The sequence below is a fragment of the Schistocerca piceifrons genome, chromosome 2 (genome assembly GCF_021461385.2).
Source record: "Schistocerca piceifrons isolate TAMUIC-IGC-003096 chromosome 2, iqSchPice1.1, whole genome shotgun sequence".
NCBI lineage: Eukaryota > Metazoa > Arthropoda > Insecta > Orthoptera > Acrididae > Schistocerca > Schistocerca piceifrons.
The window spans coordinates 257,819,874-257,842,834 of record NC_060139.1 but is presented as its reverse complement, the minus strand read 5'-3'; the positions used below and the strand labels follow the sequence as shown (position 1 = coordinate 257,842,834).

The following is a 22,961-nucleotide window of genomic DNA, read 5'->3' as shown; positions in this document are numbered from 1 at the left end:
CAGCACCGGACCATATCAGTCCCCAAAGCATTCATCTCGACCCCTGACCTTACCCGATGATGGCTGTACCCTTGCCATTTTTCAGTGTTGCTGAATGCACATTTTTCCACTGCTAGCGTTGCTCTTTTGTCTTAGGGACGTAGTAATACAGCAAGCGCGCGTCCGTTGCGATTATTGGGCTAAAGAACTCATCTAGATTGGCCCGATACAGCAGCAACATTTCCGCCGCTGCCTTTTTCATGGGAGAAAGCAGTCGCGGTGCACAGCAGGTGATGACCTTCGTCATATCCAAAATGTCGCGCATCGTACTGAAAACTGGTCCGTGACTGGTTTTCATTTTTCTTATATCGCTTGTTTCATCAGTTTCCTCATTCCCGAGTGCTCATAGGCGTAAGATTTTGCATAATAGCTAAAAAGATCGTATGCCAGTGAGACTCTCAAATAGACCATTTTAAAAAAATAAAAACTGCATCTGTGTCAACAATTATTTAAATAATGAAGTTACTGCATTAGTTACATTTCTCATGCGTAATCCTACGTCTCTCGAGAATTTACTTTCATTTTCGAATGGTGGGGGAGTTCAGTTTTGAATTATAATTTTTTCGTGTGTGTTATTCCGGCTGTCTTTCTCTGCAGTCCGGGAAACGCGATTCATCCGAGCGGGCGACACGTTTTCGTTGATCCACGATCTAATCTGGATGATTCGGTGCTCACTGCAGTCGTAACTGATCGTCTCATGGGGTCAGTACGCGAATACAGAGTGGCTGTATGCTATGGAGCACCATGTTCAACGACGCGCGCTGAAAGGTGCGCTCCGAAACACCTATGCCTGCACCGGCATTGTGCTCTGCCGTCGAATCTGTCACAGATCATCGCCTTTCCTGTCTTACAGAGCGGGCAAGCTTTCTACCTCCACGTTCTGTGATAAGGCGCGAACGTCCAATGCCTCGTAACCTGCTCGTGGTTTCACGATACTTCAAGCACTTTGCATAGTTGATTACGACAGCAGCATGCGAACACACGATCGGGCTCTCCGTTTCCGGTATGTTCGTAGCCAGGCGAAAGGGCACTTTATCTGTGTCGCTTATCTCTGTGGATTTCCCCATCTGAATCCCGTATTGTGGCTGGAATGATTGCCCCATTCAGCTCTGCTCCGATTTCATACTTTCCTAACAGCGTTACGTGCTCATGACACAATCAGACGGCTGTCAATATGGCGATGGGCAGCGGGCATAAGGTTTTGGCTTCTAAGTGTTTTATGTATTTCTGCAGACTTCTAAGTGTTTGTATATCAAGACTGTACAATGAGAAATGAGTTAACCAAGGGGACTCCATTTCGCCATAATCACATTCTGCAGCCTTGGAATATTTTTTCAAGTTATTATTTTGAAATGGAAGGAATGTACACGAACACACATCATCTGAATTACTTCAGTTTATATCTGACGATCTATAGTTCGCTTAACATTATAACGTACCAACCTCAGTATGAATGATAGACTGTTTAGCCCAACAAACAATCCGAATTAAGGAAATAGTACCAGTTGCACATGTTCAGCTGACCAGTGCTTATAATAAAGTCTCTACCCTGCGGTTATGTAAAATTCTTCCTGTACGTGTCGCGATGTCGAACTGCTCAACTTGGAAAGCTATTCCTCGGCCCGTCAGTCGAATTATTAGTAAGTAGCTGTCTTTGGTCTTCACCGAAACTTTCTTTTCCATTGCAATAAAAAATATCCAGTTCAAAACAATGTTCCTGCTAAATGCATTCCAGACTAATGCTTAGTTTGCTGATAACTCTCTCCGAATCGGATAAACTGAGTGTGCTGTCGAATAGCGACACATTCCGTAGAAAGAGGTTGCGTGTTGCACACTAAATCTGTCCTGCAGCCTCACAACAAATGTCCTGCGCCACAACTACAAAATCCTATTTTTCAACATAATCTCAGTTCAATGCGACGGCCTTGTGTCACGTTAGCGGGAGGGCACGTATGCCCGTAGTGATACCACTCTTCTGGTCGACGTCGGAGCCAACGCCTTGCTGCTTCAATAGCTTCCCCATCATCCACGTACTGCTTCCCGCGGAGTGCATCCTTCATTGGAATGGTCCTTCGTTGCTCGTTATGGTCTACTGTTAAGCGCACACACCTATGAGTACCCCAACTTGTGACAAGTGTCTAAGCACTACCAAGAGAGACGTCCAGTTGGGGTCCGAGATGTTTGTGATCCGTCGTTGACCTCGAATGAGAGTGTCCGCACGTTCGAACATCGCTGGAGCCTCAGCTGTGTATGGGCGGCCGCCGCACGGGAGACCGGACGGGTTTGCGCGAACTTGATGCGATGATGACAGACGCCTCGCCCAACGACTCAGCACGCTTTTGTTCACTGTAACGCAGCTCCGTTACCAATGCCATTTTGAGGGCTGCGTGTAGTGCCCCCACCTATAGGAAGTTCATGAAACTATAGAGGCTGAAGCGTAAACTTTCTATAGAGAAAACAAATTTGTTGCAGTAGTTGTTGAACGCCCCTCGTACAATAAGTGCAGAACGTGTGCTGACCATGTAGGCTCTAGGGACGACACTGAGGCAGGCGAACAGTAGATATTGGCACTTCCAGAAGGACTGCACCACGAGACCATTGTGGGACTGTTATGCTGGCTCTGACGAAGAGAGGGATGACGACAGCTGAAATCTGGGCAGAGCTTACAGCTGGAGTGGCTCCACAAACCATCGGGAACCGATTACCGAAAGCTGGATTGACGTCTGGAGTTGCCTTGCGATGTTAGCCGCATACACTATCACGAAGACAACACAGACTTGTATGGTGTGGATCGAGAGACAAAATGGACAGTATGTGGCACTCCGTGGCTTTCAGCACTGAGTCTAGCTGCTCCTTGTAGCGCTCAGATGGAGGACAAAGTGTCCCGTAGACCGCTTGGTGAAAGGTCCCAGGGAGCATCGATTCTCGAGTTCCACACATCTCTCACTGCTGGAGTCTCGGTGTGGGGAGCTGCCGGATACGAACAAAGACTGATTTGGTAAGTGTTGGAATATAGCTGAGTGGTGGGCAGTGAGTGGCAAGAATGGTAGGCTCTGTTGTCGAACGTCACCTTTGGGCTGGGTGATGCTTCAAACAGCAGCGTGTCGGCACATGCGAAAAAAAAGCCCTTAGAAATTCATGTGAGTTGTAACGTGGGTTAAGGATGTCGCACTGGCACAAATTTCACCACAATTCTGCCCAACACCACCATGGACGTGACACACTATTGGAAGATGTCACACCTCACCTTACCACGTATCATCCCTTCTTTTTACGCCTATGCGATGGAGGACAGAACTGCGACGCCTAATGTTGACGCAGTTTTCTTATGGATGGATGAGCAAAACATTTCAGACACACTGCCGCCCAGAATCGACAAGAAAACAGCTCAGGAGGTAGAATAAAGTCAGTCAATGAAATCACCCGGTCGTTTGGGGCACTGATTCCCACACATTCCGCTGTCGAGAAAGACAGTTGCAGCACGATGAGCTAGTGGATGACGTTCTTCACAACGTTGGACACTACTGGCACCACTTGGACGATTCCGCCCAAGGACGTCGTGGGGCTGCAATCCCATTGACCATTCCCCGATGGGGGGCAACTCTTTTGACTCCACTTAGATTCCACATGCCTGCAAGCAGGTGTTAGAACAGCAGCAGAGTGCCACAGCTGAATGGGTATTGCAGTCTCTCACAGATAGATTTTTAAAGAGCTCAACAAAAGTGTGTGGTTGACAAGACTTGTGTTAGCCCCAAATCGGAGTGCATCGTATTTGTAAGATTTCATTAGCAGAACACAGTACGACTGCGTGCTGTGTTCTAATTCTGGGCTTGCTTCAGTTTACTGCTTTTAGTGAATTTTTTGTAGTATTTCAAGTGTGGTTGCAATTATTAGTTCAGTTTTCCACGTTTGTGATTACATTTGGAAATGACGACTCAGTGCGTCGAAACTAGTAATGTAACCTTTCAAAAATTTTATTGTTTTAGTGACTGTGACTTGACCACCGTTTGTAGTGTCAAATAAACATTTTACATAACGATCAATTTGGCTTTAGGAAAGGTAAAAGCATCAAAGAGGCAGTTCTGACGTTGCGCTTGATAACGGAGGCAAACACTACGACACATTCATAGGATCTGTCGAGCTAGTAAAAGCGTAAAAGCGTTCGACAACGTGAAATAGTGCAACATGTTTGAAATTAGCAGGAAAATAACTGCAAGTTGTAGGGAATGAAGGGTAAAACCGAGTATGTGCGAGAACCATGAGAGAACAATGAGACTGGGACACGACGAGAGAAGTGCTGTGATTAAAAGGCCACAAGGGTCGGATGTAGTCTTTTTCTTCTATCACTGAAATTGTGTATAGAAGAAGGAAAGGAAATAAAAAAAAGGTTCAGGAATGGTATTAAAATTCATGAATCAAGGATATCAGTCATAACACTCACTGCTGACATCGTTCTCCTCAGTGAAAAATCGTCTAATGCAGACTCGAGGAAACCGGAAAAGAGTAGGCAGCAGCACAAATGAGACCTTAACATTAAAACTAGAGACCGTGCAGTGGACAAAGTTAAGGAATTCGTCTTTCTCCGACGCAAAATAACAAGTTACAGGCTGTGGGAAAGCTGAAAAAAAACCGTACTGTTTGAGGTGTAGAGTTACAGAAGGATACTGGGAAAGACGTGGACTGATAAGAAAAGGAATGAGGTCTTCTGCGGAATCGGTGAGGACAAAATATGTGGAAACATTGACTAAAAGGAGGGACATGACGATAGGACAGTTGTTGTTTACATGAGAGTAGAGGGGGTTGTAGAGGTCCTAAACTGAAGGGGAAGACAGAGATTGGAATAATATCTGACAAATAAATAATCTAGGATCTTGTATGTTAGAGCTACTCTGAGAAGTAGAGGTTTCCGGCAGTGTGCAAGTAGTCAGAAGACGGATGGAGAAAAGAACATAGCATGCTGGGGTCTATGGTGTTTTTTGGTTTCTCTAAATCCAAGCAATCCCTGAGGTGATTCTTTCGAAAAGGATACTGTCTATTTTCCACGTAATGCGTGTATAATCGTAGCTTCTGCTTCAGTAATATCGCCATCGACGAGACGTTAAATCGTTCTCCAGCTATCTTGCTATTTGGGAAGACTAACACTGGGGGGGGGGGGGGGGGTGCTTCATATTTAACCGGTTAATCTGTCTGGTGGACGTGTTGAATTAAATGTCGCGTAATCCGTAAAATGTCTCTTGAGTGAGGCTGAACTGAAGCGATTAGCTTTTCTTGTTTGTACAGGCTTTATAAACACAGTCTCTGTACTTCAATGCGCCTTCGCGGCGTTCGATAAGGTGCTACCCAAACGTTCCCCACGACAATGATTGAGTACATCACCAGTGACTCACAACTTGCTTATGTGCCACCCCGAATGATGACAACTTTTGATGGAGGTAAAGAATGTGTGTGTGTGTGTGTGTGTGTGTGTGTGTGTGTGTGTGTGTGTGTGTATGAGTGAGTGAGTGAGTGAGTGAGTGATTGTGTGTGTGTGTGTGTGTGTCTGTGTGTGTCTGTGTATGTGTGTGTGCGCGCGCGTGTGCGTGTGCGAGCTTGTGCGCGCGGAGAGCGGGTGGATTATGCTTTAGCAAGCAACACAGAGGCAAACAGACAATGACGTGCAGATGGCAGGAGTATTCTCTCAATAAACATGGGCTCTAAATTGCATACCTGAGGAGCTATGACCATTCTTTCATCTTCGCTAATGTGAAACACATCTCCTTTACTGAGCAAGTGTTCATAGCTGTTTAGGTAGGCACTTTCGAGCCCACGTTTATTGGACATTTTTTCTCGTTTTTGTCCACACTACCACCACTGAAAGTTACCAGCCCTACACTCTTCGCAACACACGAACCGGTACTTGTAATCAACTGTCAGAGGTATCAGAACGGTTTTCGTTTATAACTTTCGATTCGTTCGTTTCCGGTACAAGGATCCTTACTTCAAATTAATACATTTATCGTTCTCCATCATCCTAGAAGGTGTGTAACATCATCACAGAATCACCCCGTGTATACGTTCATTCACAGACGTCCGCGCCTATAACTTTGACGCTCTGTAGTGTCGTTGGATGACGTTTCCGGACATGGGTTCCTATTCAAAATACGATGTACTCACTCTCCTCTACAAGTCCTAGAAGTCTGTAACGGAAATTTCCGACCACTCTGTAATCACGTTTTTCTAGTGGTGTGTGGAAATGTGACTGGTATGTGTTTCTTGTTGAGTATGCTGCACGTAATCCTTACTTCTTCAGTATATTTGCTATCTATCTCAAAAAAGTGGAGCAACCAGAAAGGAAGGAGAAAATAAAATTAAAGTTTATGAGTTGAGTGGATGTTACTTCACACATTGTAAAATCAAATCAAATTTACAAAGAACTTGGCAGTATGAGCCCAATTATTACACTCAAGTTTTAAAAAAACCAGAACACGTTGAACGACTAGAGAAAGGACTTTCATATCCGTAGGACATATACATTAGTATGTTCTGCAGAAATGATTACCATTTTAGTCGCCTCTATTCAGCATGTGTCCTGTTGCTTAGTAGGCACAGGGTCTGCCATGGACACTGATAAGTTGTCCCATGCATGATGGTATCGATGCGTATAAGGCGCGAATGGAGTCCTGTAGTATAGCTATTCACGCTTCATTCGCCTGGTTCCAAAATTCATCTGTGGTGGTCGGCGTTGCGTCTCAGCGCTGCACCTGTTGTTTCACCATATCCCACACGTCTTCCATTGGCGACAAGTCTGGTGATCTGGCGGGCCAGAGTTGAAAGGCTGACGTCCTGTGACACCAAGAAGGCACGTGTTCGTGCAGAAACATGTGGTCGTGAGTGCATTGTTTTGCTGAAAAATCGAGTCTGGGGTGTTGTGCAGAAAGGGAATTACTACTGGTAAGATGTCATTCACGCAGGTCGCAATGGCCACAGTGCGCTGGACATACACCACCGCGATTTGTGGTTGTACTCAATAGCACCCCATACCATAAGGACTGAGTTGGCGCTGTATGTTTTGTCGAATGCAGTCACTGTGACGCCGCTCTCCATATCCGCGACGAACCAAAATGCGGCCATCATTTTCAAGCGAACAGGACCTGGATTCGTTCGAAAACACTATCTGATGCCATTCCTGTACCCAGTAACATCGTTTCATACACCATTGGCGTCTAACGTGTTTCTGCACATTTATCAAAGGTGGGCGGAGAAGTGGCAGACGCACACGTAACCCGTGTTGTAACGAACGGCGACGGACTGTCACCCGTGATAGTGTGCGATGTGTTCCACTGTTGCGCCAGAGCCGAGGAGGACGCAGATCTGTCCTGCAGTGCCATTCGGATGAGCTGTCGATCTTTTCTGGGGGTTGTCTGGGTGGTGCGACCTGCCCCTTGTCTTCCAGTTCTACAGCCTTCTCAACCATTATGCACTGACCCGTTGAACCGCCGAAACATTTCGTCCCACGCGAGCAGCAATTTCCCGGATAGATACATCACATTCTCTCGTGCCAATAAAGCGCCCTCTTTCGAACTCACTGATTTGGAGGTACTGTTCGCACATACGTCTGCGAGGTACACTGCACGACTGTTTAAGTCACACTCATACATTATCGTCTGTTTATAGCGACGACGAGAGCCGCTGGCACATTTTTACAGGTGGGTGACGTTGCGCTGCGACGTCGATGTTGACCTTGAGCCGGTTGGCCGACATGGTTCAGATACTAATCATTTTTGCAGAACATACAACGTACATGTCCTGTGAGTGAGAATGTCCTATGTCTAGTCGTTCAAGCTGTTATGTTTTTCCTGAACATACACTAGTGGCCATTAAAATTGCTACACCACGAAGATGACGTGCTACAGACGCGAAATTTAACAGACAAGAAGAAGATGCTGTGATATGCAAATGATTAGCTTTTAAGAGCATTCACACAGGATTGGCGCCGATGGAGACACCTACAACGTGCTGACATAAGGAAAGTTACCAACCGATTTCTCATACACAAACGGTAGTTGACCGTCGTTGCCTGGTGAAACGTTGTTGTGATGCCTCGTGTAAGGAGGAGAAATGCGTACCATCACGTTTCCGACTTTGATAAGGGTCGGATTGTAGCCTATCGCGTTTGCAGTTTATCGTCTCGTGACATTGCTGCTCGCGTTGGTCGAGATGAGACTGAGTACTATGGGACTTAACTTCTGAGGCCATCAGTCCCCTAGAACTTAGAACTACTTAAACCTAACTAGCCTAAGGACATCACACACATCCATGCCCGAGGCAGGATTCGAACCTGCGACAGCAGCGGTCGCGCGGTTCCAGACTGTAGCGCCTAGAACCGTTCGGCCACTCCGGCCGGCCGTTGGTCGAGATCCAATGACTGTTAGCCTAACATGGAATCGGTCGGTTCAGCAGGGTAATATGGAACGCCGTGCTGGATCCCAACGGCCTCGTATCACTAGCAGTCGAGATGACAGGCATATTACCCGCATGGCTGTAACGGATCGTGCAGCCACGTCTCGATCCCTGAGTCAACAGATGGGGACGGGACGTTTGCAAGACAACAACCATCTGCACGAACAGTTCGACGACGTTTGCAGCAGCATGGAGTATCAGCTCGGAGACCACGGCTGCGGTTACCTTTGACGCTGCATCACAGACAGACGAACCTTGGTGCACGAATGGCAAAACGTCATTTTTTTTTTGATGAATCCAGGTTCTGTTTACAGCATCACGATGGTCGCATCCGTGTTTGGCGACATCGCGGTGAACCCACATTGGAAGCTGTATTCGTCATCGCCATACTGGCGTATCACCCGGCCTGATGGTATGGAATGCCGTTGGTTACACGTCTCGGTCACCTCTTGTTCGCATTGTCGGCACTTTGAAGAGTGGACGTTACACTTCAGATGTGTTACGACCCGTGGCTCTACCCTTCGAAACCCTACATCTCAGCAGGATAATGTACGACCGCATGTTGCAGATCCTCTACGGGCCTTTCTCTACTGAAAATGTTCGACTGCTGTCCTGGCCAGCACATTCTCCAGATCTCTCACCAACTGAAAACGTCTGGTCAATGGTGGCGGAGCAACTGGCTCGTCACAATACACCAGTCACAACTCTTGATGAACTGTGGTATCGTGTTGAAGCTGCATGGGCAGCTGTACCTGTACACGCCATCCAAGCTCTATTTGACTCAATGCCCAGGCGTATCAAGGCCGTTATTACGGCCAGAGGTGGTTGTTCTGGGTACTGATTTCTCAGGATCTATGCACCCAAATTGCGTCAAAATGTAATCACATGTCAGTTCTAGTATAATATATTTATCCAATGAATACTCGTTTATCATCTGCATTTCTTCTTGGTGTAGCAATTTTAATGGCCAGTAGTGTAAGTGTAATACGAGTTTGCACCCCGTCTGGCCTGGATGCATGCATTGATTCGGTTGAAAATGGTGTCATGAAACGACTTCAGCCCTCTCCCGAGGCAAGCAGGACCACGAGTATAGTGCGTATTAGCATTGGGGCGGAGTTAACATCTGAGATGGTCCCACACATGTACTATCGAGGACAGATGTCGGGGTCTTGCAGCCACAGAAGTACCTCAACGTCACACAGAGACGTGCCATGTGTAGGCATGCATCGCACTGTGGAAAAATGGCACCACGATCCTGTCGGATGAGAGGTAACATATGGAGACGCAGCATGTCCACGAAGAATCGTTGTGCCGCCACACTTCCCTCAGTGAATACGTGCCGTCACTTGAGTCATTTCCCATCGTACCCCTCACCATGACGGCAGGAGTATACTGTTGTGCCTCTGCAAAATATTCAGAGAATTTGACTACCGACGGTCGGCCGGAGTGGCGGTGCGGTTCTAGGCGCTACAGTCTGGAGCCGAGCGACCGCTACGGTCGCAGGTTCGAATCCTGCCTCGAGCATGGATGTGTGTGATGTCCTTAGGTTAGTTAGATTTAAGTAGTTCTAAGTTCTAGGCGACTGATGACCTCAGAAGTTAAGTCCCATAGTGCTCAGAGCCATTTGGCAACCGACGATGTCGCCTCCATGCTCGTCGTCGTTGGTCATCTTGGGCAGTACAGAACCGCTCTGTACCACGGAACACAATGGTATGCCATTCACCAGTTGTCTGAGCCTCTCGGTCACGGCGCCAGTGCAAAGACAGCCGTTCCTGTTGTGGTATTTATGGGGCGGTAATTCCCGAGTCCGACAGCTGCCAGTCTCTGGCAAAATGTGCGGGACGACACAAAATGCGGCATAGAGTCCGTTTCTTGTTCTCGAATGGCAGGCGCAGACGTGCTCAGTCCACAATACAGCGATCCTCCCTAGCATTGGTCAGACGTGGTCTATCCTCAAGTTTCCATGCAGTCCAGCATCAGGTCGCTGTGACATCCAAAAATATTCAAATGTGTGTGAAATCTTATGGGACTTAACTGCTAAGGTCATCAGTCCCTAAGCTTACACACTACTTGACCTAAATTATCCCAAGGACAAAAACACACACGCACCCATGCCCGAGGGAGGACTCGAACCTCCGGCGGGACCAGCCGCACAGTCCAAGACTTCAGCGCCATAGACCGCTTGGCTAATCCCGCGCGGCACACTGTGACATCCGAGTGCCCCACAAATCTGGATAGTACACGATCCGAATAGTCGGCCAGTTGGAGACCCGTAATGGGGCCACTTTCTGGGTCTGTGAGGTGCTGACCCCCAGTGGGCCTGGCTGGTACCAACGCTATACGGGAGCAGCACAACCACACTCTGGAGGCCGTCCTCTCTGTCATAGAGAACTGCAACTCTGATCTTTATGTACAAAAGGCAATGTCGCCCATCCCAACCGCCAAGTACACAAACTTGAAATTTGGAGAAGGTCTGGATCTTGCACTGTAAATGTCGTTTACGAGGAGATTTTTCGAAATTCCTACACTAACGAGGTGAAATAGGAGATGAAGAGTTTTTTGAAAAATGTTGCTAATAAGGCAATTTTGAAGCTAGACCTATGAAAATTGGTGTTTGGTTTCTCAATCAGACATAAAGATGTACGTGTTTCAGCATTTTTGGAAATTCAGCTACTAATGGGGGAAAATAGTGGATGTAAGTTTTTTTAAAATAAATAATTACTACAGAACTACCAAAGAATTTATGAGGCTACATCAGTGACGATTGGTCCAAAATAAAAAATTATGTGCTTCAGTGATTTTGAAAACCGACCCCTAATGGTATGAAACAGGGGATGAGACTTTTATGAAAGCATGTTACACTCAAGAGCCAAAGAAACTGGTACACCTGTCTAATATCGAGCAGGGCCGCCGCGAGAGCGCAGAAGTGCCACGACACGACGTGCCATGGACTCGACTAGTGTCTGAAGTACTGCTGGAGAGAACTGACACAATGAATCCAGCAAGGCTGTCCATAAATCCGCAAGATTACGAGAACTCTTATAATCAGCACGTTTCAAGGCATTCCAGATATGCTCAATAATGTTAATATCTCGGGAGTTTGGTGGCCAGTGGAAGTGTTTAAACCCAGAAGTGTGTTCCTGGAGCCACTCTGTAGCAATTCTGGGCGTGTGGGGTGTCACATTGTCCTGCTAGAATTGCCCAAGTCCGTCAGAATGCACGATGGACATGAATGGATGCAGGTGATCAGACAGGACGTGTCACCTGTCAGAGTCGTATCTAGACGTATCAGGGGTCCCACATCACTCCAGCTGCACACCCTCCACACCATTACAGAACTTCCACCAGCTTCAACAGTCGCCTGTTGATATGCAGGGTCCACGGATTAATGATATTGTCTTCATACCAGTACACGTCCATCCGCTCGATACAATCTGAAACGAGACTCGTGCGATCAGGTAACCTGTGTCCAGTCATCAACAGTGCATTGTCGGTGTTGACGAGCCGAGCCGAGGCGTAAAGCTTTGTGTGCTGCAGTCATAAAGGGTACACGAGTGGGCCTTCGGCTCCGAAAGCCCATATCGACGACTTTTCGTTGGATGGTTCATACTCTGACACTTGTTGATGGCCCAGCACTGAAATCTACAGCTATTTGCGGAAAGGTTGCACTTCTGTCACGTTGAACGATTGTCTTCAGTCGTCGTTAGTACCGTTCTTGCAGGATCTTTTTCCGACCGCTGAGATGTCGGAGATTTGATGTTTTACCGGATTCCTGATACTCATGGCACACTCGTGAAATGGTCGTATGGGAAAGTCCCCATTTCATTGTAACCTCGGGGATGTGTCCCACCGCTCGTGCACCGACTATAACAGCACTTTAAAACTCACATAAATCTTGATAAGCTGCCATTTTAGCAGCAGTAACCGATATAAGAACTGCGCCAGACGCTTGATGTCTTATATAGGCGTTGCCAACCGCTACGCCGTATTATGCCAGTTTACATATCTGTGTAATTGTATGCACATGCCTACAGCAGTTTCTTTGGCACTTCAGTGTATTATGAAAGCATTTTTAAAGCTAAATCTATGAAAATTTAAATTTGGTTTCTCAGTTACAAAAGAAAAGAAATACATGTTTAATTGTTTTTGGAAATTCAGCCTCTATGGGGCTGAAATGGGGGATGGAAATTTTTATTGGAATATTTCATTGTGCAAGCTTTTTTGGAACTAAATCTATGTCAACAAAACCTGCACATGTCACTATTTTTGGAAATACAATCCCTATGGTGGTGAAATAGTTGGTGAAACGTTTTATGGAAATATGCCGTTGCGAAAGCTGAGTCTTTGAAAATTGGTGCTTGGCTTCTCGGTTAGAGATGAACTTCAATTCCTAAGAGGGTGAAATAGAGTGAGGCTGATTCACTGACTCATCATCCCCCAGCCGAAACCGCTAAGAATAGATAGAAAAATTAGGAGTTGGTGTTGGTCTTACGCTGTAGGCGTCGCTTAAGAAGGTATTGTCCGAAATTCCTCTCCTAAGTGGGTGAAATAGGGGATGAAATGATTTTTGAAAGTATGTTGCTATTAATGTAATTCCGAAGCTTGAACTACGAAAACTGGCATTTGATTTCTTAGTCAGAAAATAAAAAATAAGTGTTTCAGCGTTCTTGTAAATTCAACCACTAAGAGGGTAAAATAGTGGATGCAAGTGTTTTTGAAAATAAATAATTCCTAAAGAACTACTAAAGAAATTTTAAGGCTACATCTATGACTATTGGTATTTGACTTCTCGGTTAGAAATAAAAAAAAAGAAAATACGTTTCTGGAAATTAAACTCCCAAGGGAGTGCAATAGGGGATGAAAACTTGAAAGAAGATATTTCGTTACATTAAAAAAAAATTTAAAGCTCAATTTATGAAAATTGGTATTTCACTTCTCTGTTAGATACAAACAAATATTTGCTAAGGGCTGAAAGTTACTATGTAAATATCTACACAAGAACACGAAAGGCATGGTAAACGAAAAATGTGGGCTCCAGGTACCAGAATCGCTTTTCGGTCTGAAGTGCATTCGGAAAAGACCATGCTTATATGGCCTTAATTAGCTTGAAAAGCTTAGAAGGTGTTGCAATTTGTGAACAATACAGAAATTGGATTAAATAAAAACAAAAAACATGTCTGCAGACCTTACAGTGTACACGAACGAAGCAGCGGACACTACGCTAGTGATTTACACACCCGCCGATGATTGTGTACGTGTAAGAAGTTACACTGACAACCGATCGCGTCTTCTGGTTGCTTCAATTTTTTTGTGGGGTAGTAGACAGGGAGAAGAAGTGCTACTGCACCTGAAGATCGGCATGTGGTTCCTCATACAGATTCAAGTCAAAAGTTTAACTACCGAAACCAGATGCGGTGCATAATGAAAACACGTGTATGAAAAGGAGGAGCCGGCAGCACTGTCACATCGTGCAGCGCACTGAAATGTACAGAGGAACGTGCATCACCGTGCACTATCGTACCAGACATCGGAGCTCACTGAGTAAACTGCTGGGACATCTAAACCCACATCCACCATGGAGCTACGGTTCGAATCCTCGTCAGGTTCGTATTTTATTTTTTAGACGTCCGTTCCCCTAGTTCCCGTCGTTTATAAGCAGGCCCTCGTTTCGTCACCTGGCAGTAGCCTGACACATGACGGTGGAATCCATTAAACTGCATGCATGTGTGTAGAAACCGCGCAGTGCGCAATCGTGACTTGTCCTGCCAAGTTCAGGTAGGGCCGGCTTGGCGATGGAGTACAGAAACGATGAATACGTCGATATGCTGGGTACATCCGATAACCAAACTGCTATTGTTGAATAAAACGTTCTCGGTTTTCAAGCCGCGTCAATTCGAATAAAATTCTCGAGCTTTCGATGACCATCCCCGCCATCGTCGTCAGTTCACTGACTGCCGGGGCTGCTACGGTTTCTCGCTTATATAGGCATGAAGGCATCATCAGCAGCCAATCAGATAGATCCAATGTGGCGCGCGTAAGTCGAGCCGGGTAGCTAGCGGAGGTATTGCCCATGGCAGCAACGGTGACGTCAGGTGGCGCCAGGGGCGGACGCCACCTTTGAAACTGCCGCTCCCGCGTCGCGCACCTGTCTTTGCTTTCTTTCGATGTCCAACGCCCACCCTCATGCCCTGCTGAGTGTGTACCCCTGGTCTCTGTTGCAGTTGTTGTTGTTTAAACGGATCTCGGCCGCTTCCTTTATGACGGAGTCCCAATATGTAGATGCATGAGCCAACACTTTTGTATTTTCGAACTGTATTTTATGTCTGTTGTCTAGGCAATGCTCCGCTATGGCCGACTTGTCAAGCTCCCTTTGTTTTATATGGCGCTTGTGCTCGGTACAACGCTCCGCAACCGTGCGAATAGTTTGTCCGATATACATGCCTCACATTCACAGGGTACACCATACACGCCGGACACTCGAAGAGCAATGTCGTCTTTAACAGGGCGCAACATATCTCGTATCTTGGAGGCGACCTGGAACACTGGTCTTAGCCCATGTTTCTGCAGCAGACGTCCTAACTTGCTGCTAGTTGCTCCATAGTATGGCAGGAATGCAGTCCATTTGGCCTCCTTTACTGATTCACCAGGTGTGTTTCGTCGGCGGCCCTTGAAAGCGTTTGCGATGTCTCTTTTGCTGTATCCATTTTCCCCGAAAACACGTTTTAGGTTCTGCAATTCAGATTGTAGGTTGTCGTCGTCAGAGATAATCTTGCCTCTATGAACCAACGAGTGCAAGACCGCTTTCTTGCGTACAGGGTGATGGAAACTATTGGCGTTCAAGTACCGATCAGTGTGTGTTGGTTTCCGGTATACTGAATGACCAAGCTGGCCTCCTGCCTTCCGCTCAACCAAAAATCCAAGAATGGTAGCTTGTCATGCTTCTCCATCTCGACAGTAAATTTAATGTTGGGATGGACACCATTCATGTGATCGACGAACTGCTGCAGTGTATCTTCACCATGAGGCCAGAGGCACCATCCCGATAAGAATATTTTTCGTCGCCTGGAGCAACGCCCTCGGGAAACTGGTAATCTTCGACCACAGGTAATGGAAAGACGTCGTCCAAGGACCAGACCTACTCCACAAGCAGAAGACGTGACTCTTGAAACTGTTCACGCGGTGTTGCACGGCATTTCCATATATCTCAAAGGCTAGTTGTTGTGTTGCGTAATGAAGAACTGCATGCATATCATTATGCGTTAACTCAACACCAGCTGCCGCAAGATCGCATTCGATGAGTGCCATTTTGTCAGTGGTTCTTGCTGCAAGCCGAAGACATCGAAAATTTTGTAAATAAGGCATGTGAACTGTATCTACTGTTATTTTCTATTGGCTTCATTTGTTTCATGGACGAAACATAGTGGTCGTTTACATCTGTAAGAAGTTCGTGATATGTCTTAATATTTAAATAAAGGAAACAGTGACAGAAAATACGCAAGATACCGCATTGTGGAAGCGTAGATTGGATACATTTTGATACTTTAACTGAAAATAATGTTTGGCGCGAACGCGACTCGAACACCGGTGAATCTGCATATCCGTTTCCCACGGCATTACCTCGGCTCACTGAGCTGATGGGACAGGTCCAGCACAGTGCAGAGTTGATGCCTCCTGCTCTTGGCCACGCTGCACGCAGTTACAGTATTGCCAGACCCTTGTTTTTTAAATCGCATTCCTAGTAAACCAGTCGGCGGGCGTAAGTTTTGCTAGATACATTTTCTTCTTGAATTGGGATGACGAATAGCATGCCGACAACCAAGTGCGGCATTTTTTCTTCGCCCAGTATATGTACAGGGTGTTTCACTAAATGTGTTTGCCTCTGTAAGTTACGAAGTAATAGGCGACGGAAATATTTATTGCTGTAGTTCATCATAAGAAACGTTATACCGTCTGCAGAGCTATGAGCATAGTTTATTGTGTTATTATCCAGAGTTACAGCAAAAAGATACAAATTTTTAAATGGAACAATAGTTGTTTCTATCATGCACTGGAATCAGTAACACCAGCTGCGTATACATGAATTTAAATTACATTCCTATCACTTTTAGTTTGGGAGCTACAGCCCTTCAAACTTTCAGGGGCAGATACCACACGCTGTACTTAATACATGGCTGTGGATATTATGGCGGTGGGAAGTTGATTTAAATGAGATGCTCAAATGCGTGTCCATGTTCCTGAATGCACAATGCAATGCGCCTTCTAAAGGATCTGCGGACAAGATGTAACATCGCCGGTGTCACGGAGCAACATGTGTCCTCGATGCGCCGTTTTAGGTCATTTGCGGATGTGGAATCGTGGTGTACTGCAGCTAAAACAAACAACTCCGTCTCCTCACTTCTTGCAGTTCTTTGCCTGTTACTGCGGCGCATTACCAAGCTGCCTGTTTCCCGAGGTCGTTGTTCGGCACGTAAGAACGTAATGGCTGCCGGAGCTCTTCGCCTAGAATATCTCACGGCGTACGCCATGACTGCTTCAGTGGCATCGTGTCGGCACTCGTCGAGCATCAACAACATGTCAACGTACTCGTTGTTCGTGTATGCCTTCTTCATCCGACGTCAGTAACTGTGCTATATTGAGCCCCGTTTGTTTGTGTGGCTCGAGAGGGCGCATTGCGTTATTCGCAGCGTGTGTGGTATCTGCCCCTGAAACTTTGAAGAGTTGTAGCTCCCAAATTAAAATTGATAGTAATGCAATTTAAATTCATGTGTACACAGCTGGTGTTGCTGATTCCAATTTATAATAGAAACAACTATTGTTCCATTTAAAAATTTGTATCCTTTTGCTGTAACTCTTTGGGTAATGACAGAATAAACTATGTTCATAGCTCCGCAGACAGTGTAACGTTTCTTATAGTGACCCACGCAATAAATATTTTCGTCGCCTATTGCTTCGTAACTCACAGAGGCAAACACATTTAGTGAAGCACCATATATATATAGAATGCATAAGGAGCGAGTTAATGTGGAATGCATAGTAAATGTGATTGTTTTCGGTACTTTGCGAGGCAGTGCAGACAGACTCTGACCTTGTCCGCGCAGCGCGGAATGTCCTCCTCGTCGAGCAGCACGTGGAAGCCGCCCGCGACTCGCAGGAAGTCGGCCAGCTGGCGCACCACGCCCACGTGGCCGTCGCTCGCGTGCCTGTACACCAGCAGCACCGTCGTGGCGGCCTTCCCTGCAACAGCGACCAGTCGGCGTCTACATGTCTACAGCACACACTAGGGACAGCTCCGCACCGGCGTCCTAGTGTCGAAAGCGATCCGCCGGACATCAGCTTAGCTGACACCGATCCTAATGGCATTCTGATGTGTTCGCCGACAAGTGCAGAAATCGATTACTGTTCTGTCGGGTATCGGAGAGCTTACTTTACACAGTGGAAAAAATAATCACCCCGTTGCCAACATTTTCCTACACCTGGCAGTAGGAGCCGAATTAACGGCAACTCAGTTGTAAAAGCTTAGGCTATGGAGACCACTGGCGGACAAATTTGACACTGTAGAACACTAGCTACGGAAGAGCTTGTGACGCCTCCTGGCAATACATTTACAAAATCGTTATAATATATAAAAAATAATAAAAATAAACATTTATAAGTATTATTGTTATTATTTCATTACTATATGAATGGTTGTAGATTATGTATAAAAGGAACTAACAATTTTTCGTTTTTATGTTTGTGTAATAATTATGTATCTGTATTTCACAATTAACGTCTGTGGTCGGCGAATGTATGTATGGAAGCAGACAATGATAATTAAAAATAATTACAAAGATGCGTATTAAATTCCCTATAAATAGTTGAGGTGAAAACATTGCTGTCTCTGTGTTCTTGTAGCCGTTAAAGTTGTAAGAGCCTGTGACGCTCGATTGAATGCTTATGTAGCCTTCGTTTGTCCTTTGATCGAGAAAGACGCCATTGGAGGCTGATATTTGTAAAAGGTGTGTACTTTCAATTTATGTTGATTTTTTGAATATAGAAATTGTTAAAATTATTACCTGTAATAATTTATTGCTAGCTTGCCCAAGATTTCATTCCACGTTCTCAGCCGTTTTCAGCGTATTAGGAATTTTTCATGACGCAGAGCCGTGCAGCGATCGCGGGAAGCGCTGGCGCGGCAAATTCAAATGAAACTGAATGAAAGCAGTTGTCCCGCAATATAGCGGGCAGGTAACGGTACATTAAAATTCTCTCTTTCAGCTTCCTGGAGACTTCAGAGGGAAATTGTGGATTTTATTATGTCATTTTCAGGTGGACATGGGCGGCTGCTATTTATTGTATTATCATTTACGTAAATAATTCATGAGTGATAAAATTTTACTTGTGTGTGATCAAAGATTGCTGTGCAAAACCTGTTCTGGCTGATAACATAAAAATCAAATTTCATTTTTTTTAGTTTCATGCTCTTATGTTAGTCGTGGCAGTTAATAGTGTTCGTATATTTAAAAAAAATCCACTGCAGCTTTTACGTTTAGTGAACATAACATACTGTAACTTCCGTACATGTAATAAGAGTAATTTTCAGTACATTCAAGAGATGAATGTACCGAAGGGCATTTTTCCCATAATTAGTTACAGTAATGATCCCATGTTCCATATCTAACAAGCCATATCAGTGTTATACAGGGTGTTACAAAAAGGTACGGCCAAACTTTCAGGAAACATTCCTCACACAAAAAGAAAGAAAATATGTTATGTGGACATGTGTCCGGAAACGCTTACTTTGCATGTTAGAGCTCATTTTATTACTTCTCTTCAAATCACATTAATCATGGAATGGAAACGCACAGCAACAGAACGTACCAGCGTGACTTCAAATACTTTGTTACAGGAAATGTTCAAAATGTCCTCCGTTAGCGAGGATACATGCATCCACCCTCCGTCGCATGGAATCCCTGATGCGCTGATGCAGCCCTGGAGAATTGCGTATTGTATCACAGCCGTCCACAATACGAGCACGAAGAGTCTCTACATTTGGTACCGGGGTTGCGTAGACAAGAGCTTTTAAAATGCCCCCATAAATGAAAGTCAAGAGGGTTGAGGTCAGGAGAGCGTGGAGGCCATGGAATTGGTCCGCCTCTACCAATCCATCGGTCACCGAATCTGTTGTTGAGAAGCGTACGAACACTTCGACTGAAATGTGCAGGAGCTCCATCGTGCATGAACCACATGTTGTATCGTACTTGTAAAGGCACATGTTCTAGCAGCACAGGTAGAGTATCCCGTATGAAATCATGATAACGTGCACCATTGAGCGTAGTTGGACGACGAGACTAAAATGAGCTCTAACATGGAAATTAAGCGTTTCCGGAAATATGTCCACATAACATCTTTTCTCTATTTCTGTGTGAGGAATGTTTTCTGAAAGTTTGGCCGTACCTTTTTGTAGCACCCTGTATAAAAATAGTTTGCAAATTAAAGATCGTACGTCCACAGCAGGAAATCTTTCAGTGTTGTGCTTATCCCCACATAATAGGTCAAAGTGCATAAAGATAAAATATTTTCAACTGCAGAAAATAATAGTGAGAATCGTATTTTATCTGTCATGCTCGCAACAATAAGCAATATGAAATTAATTAAAATTTTATTTGATATAAACTGCATATAAAGTAAAAAGGGTGCGCGGTGGGTATTACGCGACAAGCTACGAGGAGAGAACTCATGGCAAGAAAGCGTAGAATAATGGATGGCTGGGATCCTACTGGTGTAGCAGTTGAGCATTTACAGAAATACACCCTTCGTTATCACAGAGTCCAAGGTGCTTCATGTGGTGTCACCGCCAGACATCACACTTGCTAGGTGGTAGCTTAAATCGGCCGCGGTCCATTTAGTACATGTCGGACCCGCGTGTCGCCACTGTGTGATCGCAGACCTAGCGCCACCACAAGGCAGGTCTCGAGAGACGGACGAGCACTCGCCCCAGTTGTACGACGACATTGCTAGCGACAATACGGACGAAGCCTTCCTCTCATTTGCCGAGAGACAGTTAGAATAGCCTTCTGCTAAGTCCATGGCTACGACCTAGCAAGGCGCCATTAGCCTTACCTACTTTGAAAGTTATAGTATAAATGTCTCAAGAAGAACGATGTATACAACAATAATTAAAAGTTAAGTATAAAGCAGCTACGTACTTTTCTTGCTGCCATTCAATAGTTATCCTGTTCCAGAATTCACGCCCGTCTGCGGTACATAGCGTGCCTATCGGCCCCCTAAAAATAACACTGTGTCGGCACTTCTGTCGACACATCACTTCACAACTATTGTTGCAGGCCTGAGCTTCAAATCGCGGCTGCTGTAAGAAATATCTGCACATACTGGTCTTAGCCCGTCCCCTTAACCACACAGGTTGATAAGACGAGCACACCCACCCTGTTAATAGCTCAGTCGAAGAAGATCCGGCGCGGTGGTTGAGGTGGTTAATTGTTTCAGCTGAAGCCGGAAGATGGTGTATCACTTTGGAAGGTAAAATTGTTTCTGCTCGCTGCCGAACTTTGGAATCAGTGCTGTATGCTAGTACGCCGCCAACCGCCAGTCTGCAGATACAAGTCAGTGTGAGTAGGTTTTCTGTAAACTGCATGTCACATCCACCTTCCTCCTGACCAACACATCAAGGAAGCGAAGACAGCCATCCCTAGGTTATATGGCTCCGAAAGGTCCACAAGGTTCCTCTTCGATTTTGAGTGACATTGGTCCGCCGACATATCGTATAGAAAAACACCTTGCTACTCTGCTGAGCACTGTAAAAAGTCGGTGGGAGCACCACATTAACAACTCGGCGGATTTCTTACGTCGATTACAGGGAATCAGATTGAATGAATTTAATCTTATAGTAAGTTTTTATGTGGCCTCTCTCTTCACTCGTCTTTCTCTGTTCATTTATGGTTGATTGAGGTTCGTTTTGGTGCTGAATTAACGAACCTATTTAGACATTTGTTGGCTTCCACTTACTTTTTACTCAATGACCAATACTACGAGCAGACAGATGCAGTTGTTGTGGATGACAATTGTCACTTATTATTGCCAATTTCTTTATGGAACATTTCGAGGAACATCCCTTGGAGTCGCTTCCTTTGAAACCTGCGTGTTTTTTTTGTTTTTTGTTTTTTTTTTTTTTAGATATGTAGAAGATACTTTTGTTGTTTCACCTCATGACACTGAGTATTTGAACGACTTTTTAGAACACCTGAATTCAGATCACCCGACTATTTGTTTCACACTGGAGGTGGAAAAAGATGCCTGTCTTCACTTCCTTGATGTGTTGGCAGGAGGAAGATGGGTGGTATAGTGGGACATGCAATTTATAGGAAATCTACTCACACTGACTTGTAGCTGCAGGCTGATAGTTGTCACCATCCGGCTCAGCGTGAAGGCGTACTTCGTACCTTGGTTCATTGGGCCCATGTCATCTCGGACCGTGTCAAGTTTTCAGCTGAGTTAGTCCAGCTCTAAGTCACCTTTCGTCAGAATCGTCATAATGAAAGACAGACCAGACATGCGTTGCGCTATCGATCGAGTGTGCATAGTGCGAGTGACGATAATAAACCGAGGTGGCACAAAAGTTTGCGGCCTTTCCGTCTTACGCTGCGTGCGTTTCGAATGGGATTGGTCTATTTTGAGGAAATGTAATGTGAAGTGTGTTTTTCGAGCACCATCTAAGATCAGGGTCTTTTTGGGTTCCGTAAAGGACGATCTTCGTTTGCGTAAGGCGGGATTCTACTGTATAATTTGCAGTTGTGGCATGTCATATATTGGTCAGACTATCAGGACTGTGGAGGGCCAATGTACTGAGCATAAGCGGCACACACGCTTACAACAGTCGAGAAAATCCGCCATGCAGAAAAATTGACTTGGTACCGGTCATCCTCTGGAATATAACAAAACGGAGATTCTGGAATGCACTTCCAGCTATCGGGATAGTGTTATTAAGGAAGCTGTTGAAATTGAATTAGCAGTGGCGGCTTTTGTTTAATTTCTGCATGGAATCTTGCTCTCTCCCTTGTCAAAAAACAGAGGGACAGAGTTAATGCTACCTCACTCCCTGATTGTTAGTTTCGCTATTGATAACTTCTCACGCCCGTCATCTTTGGTTCGTAATGGCACTAGTGCTTTCAGTGTGTGTGTGTGTGTATGTTTTATCTTTCCGGAATTTCTCTGAAAACCGAACTATTAAGTTCGCTTGCATATCGCTTACTTGCTGCAGTTTTGCCTTGAAAGTGGCATTGTGTGCTTCTGTCGAAATAATGGCGATTGTCGACGCCGTCACCCGGCTGCATTCCCTTAAGTTACTTCAACAAGAAATGAATTGATGTGATACCTCTTAAGAGCGAAATGTGTGCGGTCTACTCTCATAACCTACTTAACGTCGAGGAAGAATTACACGCTATGCAGACTTACATATTTGTTGTCAACTTGGCAATCCGCCGTTA

At 45.4% G+C, this 22,961-nt stretch overlaps 1 protein-coding gene across 1 annotated transcript in view; it reads right to left on the bottom strand.

Annotated features, from left to right (window-relative positions):
- Positions 1-22,961, bottom strand: part of LOC124775307 — a 314,651-nt gene that overhangs the window by 41,577 nt on the left and 250,113 nt on the right. Inside the window, exon 8 of the mRNA XM_047250143.1 lies at positions 17,564-17,712. Within this exon, the coding sequence (XP_047106099.1) occupies positions 17,564-17,712 (149 nt within the window). The remainder of the gene's footprint in view (positions 1-17,563; positions 17,713-22,961) is intronic.